Here is a 10,059-nt window from a genome sequence, read left to right on the forward strand (position 1 = left end):
CAAGAGAGTGTTAGGAAGGATGTAGATCACGTTTTCGATTTGCTCCAATCTTCATGGGCTATTGTCGGCACCCTGCTAGAACACGGAGTGTTCAGAAGATGTGAGAGGTGATTTTGTTTGGGTGATCATGCACGACACTATCATACATGACGAGTGTGATGACAACATCTTCGACCAAGGGTTTGATTTTCAGGCTGAAAATGTTAAGTCTAAGTATGGACCGACAATGTTTGCATAGTTCACCTCATTTTATCAAAAACATGCGTAATTGGACAACACACATTCAACTTTAAAATAATTTAGTTAAGCATATGTGGAGTCACCTAGGCAACCAATAGATATACGAGCTCCTTTTTTATTGTATTTGTGACCATTTCAATTTCATTTGGTTGTAAACTATGAGATTTTTATTTGGTTGTAAACTATTTATTGTGTTTGTAAAATTATCTGACTTTTATTTTTTTCATATTAATAGAATGTAAAATGTTAAATTTGGGGAAAAACTTGTTGATATATGTGATCTGTGTTGGGTTTCCGCAAAGAGGAACGGGTGATGTAGCACAATATAGATAAGTATTTTCCTTAGTGAGAACCGAGGCTATGGAACCAGTAGGAGTAACATGCAACCCCCGTCTTTAACGAACGCACACAAAAAACAAACACTTGCACCCAACATGGGCAAGAGGGTTGTCAATCCCCTTGGACTTGTTATTTGCAAGCAAGCAAAGTGTGTAGATAATAGTTGATAATTGTAAAAAAAATGAAGGCAAGAAGATAATTGTAGTGTTTGTAAATATATTAGTGAATAAATGCGGGACCATAGTTTTCCCTAATGGCATCTCTCATAAAGTAATCATACGGTGGGTAAACAAATTAGTGTTGGAAAATTGATATAAAAGCGCATAGTTATATGATATTCACAACAATAATCATGTGTATATAGGCATCACGTCCATAAGCAAGTAGACCGACTCCTGTATGCACCTATTAATATTACTCCACCCATCTATCGCTATCCAGCATGCATCTAGAGTATTAAGTAAAATAGAATAATGCTTGGAGAACAATGACATGATGTAGATAAAAAGAACCCAATCAATATGAATTAACCCCATCGTTTTATAGTTACAGTCAACAATACAAAGACGTGTCTTGTCCCCTAATATATCACTGGGATATAGTGCACCGCCAGATTGAACCCACTACAACGCACACCTCTTACTGAATAAAGATTAATCTAGTTGGCCAAACTAAATCAATAGATCAGAGAGATTTACAAAGCTATAATAATCATGCAAATAAGAATCAAATATAGAATTCAGAGAAGACTCAATTTTTTTATCATGAATAATCTGAATATAAACCCACAATTCATCGGATCCCAACAAACGCACCACAAAAAGGAATATATCGGATAGATCAAAGCGAAGATGGGATGATCATTGTATTGAAGATCAAGGGAGAGAGATAGCCATCTAGGTACTAACTACAGACTCGTAGGTCGGTGGTGAACTACTCACACATCACCATGGGAGCAGCAAGGATGACGTAGAGTCCCTCCATGATCGACCCCCCCCCCTCCGGCAAGGCACTAGAAAGGGGCTCTAGATGGGCACACGACGGAACGCAGACTTGCAATGGTGAAAAGGTGTTTTAGGAGGCTCCTTAAGGGTTTTGGGATTTATTAGAATTTATAGGACGGGGAGCGACGTCAGGAGGTGCCAGGGGGGCTCCCACCACACAATAGGTCGCGACCCCCCCCCCCCCCCCCGTGGTCACACCCTGATATGTGGTGGCTCCCTCATGTGGCCTTCGATCTCCTCACGAAGCTTCCGGATTTTCTTTCGGTCCAGAAAAAATCATCAAAAAGTTTGTAGGCAATTGGACTTCGTTTGGTACTTTAAACCTGAAAAGCCAAAAACATCTAAAAACAACAACTACCACTAGGCACTGGTTAATAGGTTGGTGCTCAAAAATAATATTAATCTTTAAATACATACCCAAAAAGTATTCTAGAATGATAATATTATAGCATGAAACAACCAAAAAATACAGATGCTTTGGAGACGTATGAGCATCCAAAGCTTAATTATTGCTCGTCCTCGAGTAGGTAAATGATAAAAACTAAATTTTCAATGTGACAGGCTACCCAACTTGTAATCTAATGTAGGTATGATCATTGAGAAACGATGAATCAATAAACATAAACTTAGTAATATTCATGAACATAAGAAACATAATCATCAACTTTCAAAATATATGATCCTTAAAGATTGTTCATCATATTCATTTTATCATATTAGCATGGCATGGTTCCATCTTCACAACATAAATACTAATGTTCAGCACCATAGTTTCAAGCCAGATAATTGAATCATAATTTTTAACGCGCTTTAGATTTTTATTACTCATGCAATATATGAGCATGAACCATGGATATAGCATAAAGGCGGAATAGAATATGGTGGTAGGTTTCAAAGGGGTGAAGGTGGAGAAGAAATTCCTGCATCAAATAGGCGTATCAACGGGCTATTTAGATGTCCGTCAATAGATATCAATGCGAGGAGTAGGGATTGCCGTGCAATTGAGGCATTAGAGCTATAAGTGTATGAAAGCTCAACTGAAACTAAGTGGATGTGCATCCAACTTGCTTGCTCATGAAGAGCTCGGGCATTTGAGAAAGCCGGTCATCGGAATATACAAGCCATGTTCTATAATGAAAAATCCAAAGGAACCTGGGCATGCCAAAGAAAGCGTGTCAAATCCAAAGATCATGTGATGTAACTGCTTCAAGAATGATGGTGGGCTTCTTAACATGACCCTGATATTGCCCTTACAAATCCTTCACACATTTATTCCATTTCCAATGCATACAGTCAAGAGATCCAAGCAAACCAGGTCACCCCTCTTACTTCTGAGATTTCCAAGAGCCTCTCGGATTCTGCCACAATTGGTTCTCTGAGGTATTGAGGTCCAAACACTTCAACCATGATAGTTGCAAACCTGACCATGGCATCTTCGCAGGTGCTCTCAAACATCTGTAGGTACTCGTCCCACAAATCAGCAGTTGTGCCATATGCAAGCATCCGGAGTGCGGTCGTGCACTTCTGGTAACCAGAGAAGCCAATCGTTCCCATGACATCCTTCTTCAGGATGAAGTAGTCATCGTATGACCGGGCGCCATTGTACCAATGATCCAAGACAGTCCTGCACATTTGAAAACGTTGGTGAAAATGGTCAACAAATAGTGCATCGAGGGCATAGTAGTCGACCATCCATGCAAAATGCCCGCGCGGGCTGTTGCGGTTGAGCACTCAATGACCCTTGACCGAGCCCCTGAAATTGAGAACATGCTCATCCGCATGCTCCACATCTTCAAGGACCACATGCACCATCGAAGTATTCCTCCTTGTTCGGCGAGCCGTCGGACGATGATAACCCACAAGTATAGGGGATCGCAACAGTTTTCGAGGGTAGAGTATTCAACCAAAATTTATTGATTCGGCACAAGGGGAAGCCAAAGAATATTCTCAAGTATTCGCAGTTGAGTTGTCAATTCAACCACACCTGAAAGATTTAGTATCTGCACAAAAGTATCGGTAGCAGAGTAGTGTGATAGCAACAGTAGCAATAGTAACCAGTAGCAGCAGTGACAGCAGTAGCGGCAAAGTAACGCATCAAGGATCAGTAGTAAAAGACTCATAGGCATTGGATCGGTGATGGATGATTATGCTGAATGTTATTCATCATGCAACAGTTATAACACTGAGAGATAAGTAACTAGCTCCAGTTCGTCAATGTAATGTAGGCACGTATTCCGTATGTAGTCATACGTGCTTAGGGAAAAGAACTTGCATGACATCTATTGTCCATCCCTCCCGTGGCAGCGAGGTCCTAATGGAAACTACGGGATATTAAGGTTCTCTTTTTAATAAAGAACCGGACCAACACATTAACACTTGGTGAATACATGAACTCCTCATACTATAGTCATCTCCGGGAGTGGTCCCGGCTATTGTCACTCCGGGGTTGCCGCGTAATAACACATAGTAGGTGACTACAACTTGCAAGATAGGATCAAGAACACACATATATTACCAACAACATAATAGGTTCAGATCTGAAATCATGGCACTCGGGCCCTAGTGACAAACATTAAGCATGGCAAAGTAGTAGCAATATCAATCTCAGAACATAGTGGATACTAGGGATCAATCCCCGTCAAAACTAACTCGATTACATGATAGATCTCATCCAACCCATCACCGTCCAGCAAGCCTACAATGAGATTACTCACGAACGGTGAAGAGCATCATGGAATTGGCGATGAAGGAAGGTTAGTGATGACGATGGCGACGATCTCCCCTCTCCGGAGCCTAGAACGGACTCCAGATCTGCCCTCCAGAGGAAGAACAGGAGGTGGCGGCGCCTCCGTATCGTAAAACGCGATGAACTCTTCTCCTTCATTTTTACCGGACGAAGGGGACTAAATAGAGCTGAGATTGGAGGCGGTGGAGCTTCGTGGGCCCCACAAGCCTGCCAGGCGTGGCCGGGGGGGCCCGCGCCTGGTGGGCTTGTGGGCTCTTAGCTCCACCCCTCCGGTTGATTCTTGCGCCAGTATTTTTTATATATTCCACAAAAATTCCCCGTAAATTTTCAGGTCATTCCGAAAACTTTTATTTCTACGCAAAAACAACACCATAGTAATCACTACAAGAAACGTGATAATCTGTGACGCACATTCTGTGACGATTCAGTGAAAAAACGTTAGGGAATCATCTTAATTTCATAAACTGTGACGTTTTTTCATTGAATCGTCACGGAATGAGCGCCACAAATTATCACTTTTGTTGTAGTGAATTCTGCTGAAAACAGCGTTAATCCGGGTTAGTTCCATTCAAATCATGCAAATTAGAGTCCAAAACAAGGACAAAAGAGTTTGGAAAAGTAGATACGACGGAGACGTATCAGACGACTCAACATAATGCTTGTACATGTACTCCAAATCAGAATCCATTGCTAGAAAGATGAAGGGACAACTATTTTCAGCTCCGGCAATTCATCGAACAGATGTTGGGCATGGTGAGAATAATATTAGTAGATGGTACCTGGCGTAGCGGTCGGAGGACAGGAGCTGCACGAAGACAGTGGAGAAGCGGCGGGGAGCCCTGTTGGAGCGTGTGAGGGTGACGGAGACGCAGAATTCCTGCAAGGATGTAGCGTAATGAACAGGGTGGTGGGGCGGCGACGACGACAATAAAGAAAGAAGGAAAGACAAAAAAATAAGAAGGGGGCAATCACACGGGTCCGAGAGGGTTTTGGGTGGGCCAAGGATAACAAATATCGACGTTTCTCGTGTCCAAACTCCTGCAAACCTCTCCACTTTTATCTCCGGTTCACGAGACAAATTATGGCAGAACCGACCCGCACACCGATACAGGACTGCGTTGAATGACTTTGAGGTCCGGACGAATGCCGAGTCCGCGGATCCGCCTCAAAGATGCCTTTAGCATACAATAAAAAGTTGTATATCTAAGCATAGACCGACGACGTTTGCACATTTCATCTAATTTCATCATGAAATACATGATTGAACAAGTTACATTCAACTACAAAATAATTTGATTGAGCATAAATGAACTCACCTTGACAACCAATAGATGTACCTGCTCTTTTTCTTTGAGTGTATTTGTGACAATTCAAATTTGGTATTTATTTGGTTATAAACTATTTATTATTGTGATGTAAAACTATGTGATTTATTTATGTGCGATGTTTGTTTTTAGTCAGATTTATATGTACGAATATCTAGAAAAGTACTTTATATGTTTATTTTTATAAGCATTTAAACAATTCAGACAATATTCAGAACAGTTCAATATGAGTTGTCCAAAATGTTTTATAAAAATACTGAAGGAGTATGTAAATATGGCAGTCTTCCGGCCGGGCGAACCACATGAATCGACCACTTGAGCAGAATTGCCAAGAAAACAAAGACACGCCCACATGACGTCTTTTCGATCGATCCAAATGGATAAAATGCTCACGAAATCCGCTTTCGGTTGGGTCGACGTTTTGGAGTGAGCCATAGGTCGCGCCAACTTATAACCTACTAGCAAAATAGCCCGTGCGTTGCAACGGGAGAAAAAAAATACCACACGCTTTTAATCTTTTTATAATTATTTTGATTTATTAAAATAATAAACTAACTAACTAATGTAGTTAGTCCTATCCTATTTTGTTGAAAAATCAACCCGTCCATTGTTAATTCCACCATAATGAGAAATTGAAGCGCGGGTTGAATAACAAAAATTACAGGGTTTTTTTTATAAAAATGACGTGGTGGGTTTTCTATTAAAGTTGAAATATTTATTTTGGGGCAAAGGAAGCATTGGATTTTTTTTATTTATTTTTATCAAAAACACCGTTATTAGCGTTGCAATAAGAAAGTGTATCCCAGCCGACCGGGACTCTCCGGCGACAGCGCTTCTCCCTGCCGATAGGACAGGGACACTAGCGTCATTTGACCACATGGGCAAGAAATGGCGCGAAAGGCGTCACGCTCGCTTGAGGCCACGCCAAGTTCCCGCCAAATCCACCCCCGCGGTCCCCACCGCCTCACCGGGCCGCACGAATAACGGCCGCGATGCCGCCTCGTGGCGCACCGAAGCACTCGTAAGCAGCAAATATCCGGTTTGAAAAGTCGACGAGGCAGGAAACGTGGCCATGGCCAGGTGGCTTTCTAGTTTCTACCACCATTTCTTCCTAATTTCTTGGCGAGCGACGGCGACACGGTGGCTGGCTACGCTTATTCGAAAACCTGCGCGCCTTTGTCGAATTGACCTCTCACAATCGGCGGCCCTACACACTTGGAAAATGGAATAGAAAACATTCGTTTTCTACTACTGGATCCTGTCAAGCTCATCACACTCCCACTTGGGCATGGATTTGGAGCTAAAGTTAAGATGATGTGCATGCCGGATTCGATTACACGAGCGAGCAATCACGAGCCAAAATCTTCACCACTTGGACGCCGCCTCGAGTAAACAACGCATAACGACGACGACCAAAGGCGGAAAGGCAATGTAAACAACAAGCACATGAGCTGACAACCACGAAGACAATCACCACCACGACAACAATTACAGTTTTTTACTCGTCATTACATTAGAGTAACACGCGGCCGGCCACTGTCGGCACTGTCGACGCGACCGCACTGCTCCGTTTCCACGCCGGAGACGTGCGAGTTAAGGCAGATCACGCACAACGGCGGGGCGACGGGGCCCCGCCTGCGCCGCCTGACCACCATCACCACCACCACCACCACAAGCAACAAACCATTCACTCCTCTGCTGCTGCTACCGGAGGAGTACCCACGTAGATGTAGTAGTAGTACTAGATCTAATTAATAAACGAAGTAATAGTAGTAGTGACAGTACTGAAACGCATCTCCCGCCACTGGCTCACGCGTCTGCCGCCACTTCCCCGCCCCGAGGGCGCGAAACGCCGCGGCAGCCGGTGGGGGCAGGGGCGTCAGACCACGCTGACGGCGCTCGCCGCCGGCGGCATCACGAAGTCCTCGCTCTCCCACCACGGCAGCTGCCAGTCGAACTCCGTCGCCTTCGACTCGCTCTCCCACCACGGCTGCTGCCAGTCGAACTCCGCCGCCTTCGACGGCGGCGCGGCCGAGGTCAGGTCGCAGAGCTCGCCGTACAGGTGGTCCACCGGGCGCGGCGCCTCGCTCGGCGCGCGGCGGAGGACGGGGTTAAGGGGCGACGCGAACGGGTAGAACGAGTCGGCGTCGTTGTCCTCGGGCTCGGGCTCCGACGGCGCGGAGGGGAGGATGGTCGCCGGGGCCTCTGCTGCTTCCGATTCCCCGGTGGGACGGAGCTTCGCCTGCGGCGGGGAGCGGGGCTTGGTGGACGAGACGTAGTCAGAGTCGGAGCTGGAGCTGGACGAGAAGTTGGTGACGGCGCGGGATCCCTTGAGGCGTAAGGCGGCGTCGTCGTACACGGCGGCAGCCTCCTCGGCGGTGTCGAAGGTGCCGAGCCACAGCCGCTTCCGCAGGCTCGGGTCGCGGATCTCCGCGGCGTACTTGCCCCACGGCCGCCGTCGCACGCCACGGAACGGCCGACGGTCGCCGGCCTTCGCGACGCGCCGCCGCGCCAGAGCCTGTCTCCGTGGGAAGGACGGCGCCGGAGATGTCAGAGAGGAGGCCTTCACGCTGATATCGATGATCTCCCGCACGCGCAGCTTGTCGCGCTTCACCCCTTCATCCCCCGAGGAGTCGGACTCGGTGGCGTCGGCGTCCACGAAGAAGACGCGGACGCGCTTGGGCCCGGGAGCGAGAAACCCGACGCGGCGGGTCCGGCCGGCGGCGAGGGAGTCGGAAGAAGACAACCCCATCTCCGCCAGCGCTACTGAGATTCCACCACAAATCTCATCCAAGAAACACCACCAAGAAAGCCTCGTCCAATTTGGGGAAAACACGAGACCAAAAAGCTTCTCCGAACTTTCCCCTTGCAGATACTCGCCGGAATCAGCGAAGAATGGCTGGGAAAAGGCTTGGGTGTGGGGATTGGAGCTTTTGCTGGGGCTCGGCGCTGAGATCTGCCGCTCCCAGTGAGCGAGCTCACACTCCAAGAAACGGGTCAAACAAGCAAAGGCGCCGGCGCGGCGCCAGGAATCCCCAACCCGATGCCTCGCGGCTAGACACGAGGCGCCGGATTTGGGCAAGGGGGGTCGCCTCTCGGCTGGTCCGGACGGATCGAGGCGAGGGGGAAAGTAATCTTGGGATGATTTGGGGGGTTTAGACAGGGTTCTACCGGGGGCGGGTCGGCGGGATAGAAGCAGGACTGAGGTTTGGTTGAGACAGAGCTTGGAGAAAGGTACTAGTAGTACCAGCGGACGGAGATGGTATAGATTCACTCACGGCACAGGTGGATGCCACTACTGCTCCTCCCTCTCGCCCTCTCGATCTTATCACCCCTCGTGATTTTACGCTGCTGCCCTCCGCGTGACCCGCTCCGCTCCGCTCTGCTTTTGACAGGGAAACGAACGCATGCAGTGGTGCAGAGGACTGGGGCGTACCTTTGGGGGATTTGACGACTTTGCCCCTCCTCCTCCTCGACTCTTGCCTGATTCGAATTCGAATTGGATGTCCATTGCACAGCATGCGACCAGGTTGAAGTGAGTTTTTTTTATAACAGGTTGAAGTGAGTTAAGCTCGTGCGTTGCTCTGTGTCACCAGGTTGCACAGCATGTTACAAGCAGCGTTCTTGCAAATTGTGTGCTTGGCATAGTTTTGGATGACTTGTTCACAAGAAAAGTGGATTGGAACTTACACTTTTGTTAGGTGTGTGACTCGATGGGCATGATATGTCTTGGCCGGTCAATGGCCGGTCAGAAAAAGCCAATCTAGACGCGTTTCTCGGACCGGCCCATACGCTCGGATCGACCGACACCTTTTAATTCAGTTTAAATATGGGTCTGATATGAGGACGTATGAGCACGTCATCGAACTAACCGAGGGGGAGGGGCACGATCATAACCGATGCGGAGCCTGATGAGAGGAGGGGGGCGGGGGCCAGGTCGATCTGGGGCCTCCTGCTTGAGGCTTCGTCATGACCCACGCGCTGACGGAGTTTGAGGTGGCCCAAGCGATGGAGCCATTCTTGAGTCCATCTAGTCAGAGGCCGCGATGGAGGCAAACCGTCGCTTCCTCCACAAGCACGGCGCAAAGCTCGATGAAATCTTTGTCGAGATTGTCCGACAAGGAGCTGGAGGTGAGGCGGGTGGCCATTTATCTGGAGGCACAGAGGTTGTTGTCATCTTCAACGAAGAGTATGTAGGCTAGCTAGGTTATCTATGTAGTATGCTGATTTTATTTTATTTTGCATGCTTTCGCATGGATTTAAGGTATTTAATATGAGATAGTTGGATGTATGGAGAAAAATAAAGAATGATCGATCACGGTCCACGAACACGCCGACGTGTGTTCATGGTCGAAAATCGGATTTTCGAAGTCCGGCCAAAGATGTTTTTAGTCATGCATTTTGG

The 10,059-nt window shown here is 47.1% G+C and overlaps 1 protein-coding gene across 1 annotated transcript; it reads right to left on the reverse strand.

The window, feature by feature from the left end:
* Nucleotides 1–7,101: 7,101 nt before the first annotated feature.
* LOC123452582 (pathogenesis-related genes transcriptional activator PTI6-like) lies at nucleotides 7,102–9,240 on the reverse strand. Its single transcript, XM_045129258.1, has one exon. It carries the CDS (start codon nucleotides 8,404–8,406, stop codon nucleotides 7,534–7,536), a length of 873 nt encoding a protein of 290 aa, XP_044985193.1. The 5' UTR covers nucleotides 8,407–9,240; the 3' UTR covers nucleotides 7,102–7,533.
* Nucleotides 9,241–10,059: the final 819 nt, after the last annotated feature.

Source organism: Hordeum vulgare, chromosome 5H (genome assembly GCF_904849725.1).
Source record: "Hordeum vulgare subsp. vulgare chromosome 5H, MorexV3_pseudomolecules_assembly, whole genome shotgun sequence".
NCBI classification, from domain to species: domain Eukaryota; kingdom Viridiplantae; phylum Streptophyta; class Magnoliopsida; order Poales; family Poaceae; genus Hordeum; species Hordeum vulgare.

Coding starts and splice junctions, on each gene's coding strand:
- LOC123452582 (XM_045129258.1), bottom strand. CDS start 8,406: ATGGGGTTGTCTTCTTCCGACTCCCTCGCCGCCGGCCGGACCCGCCGC.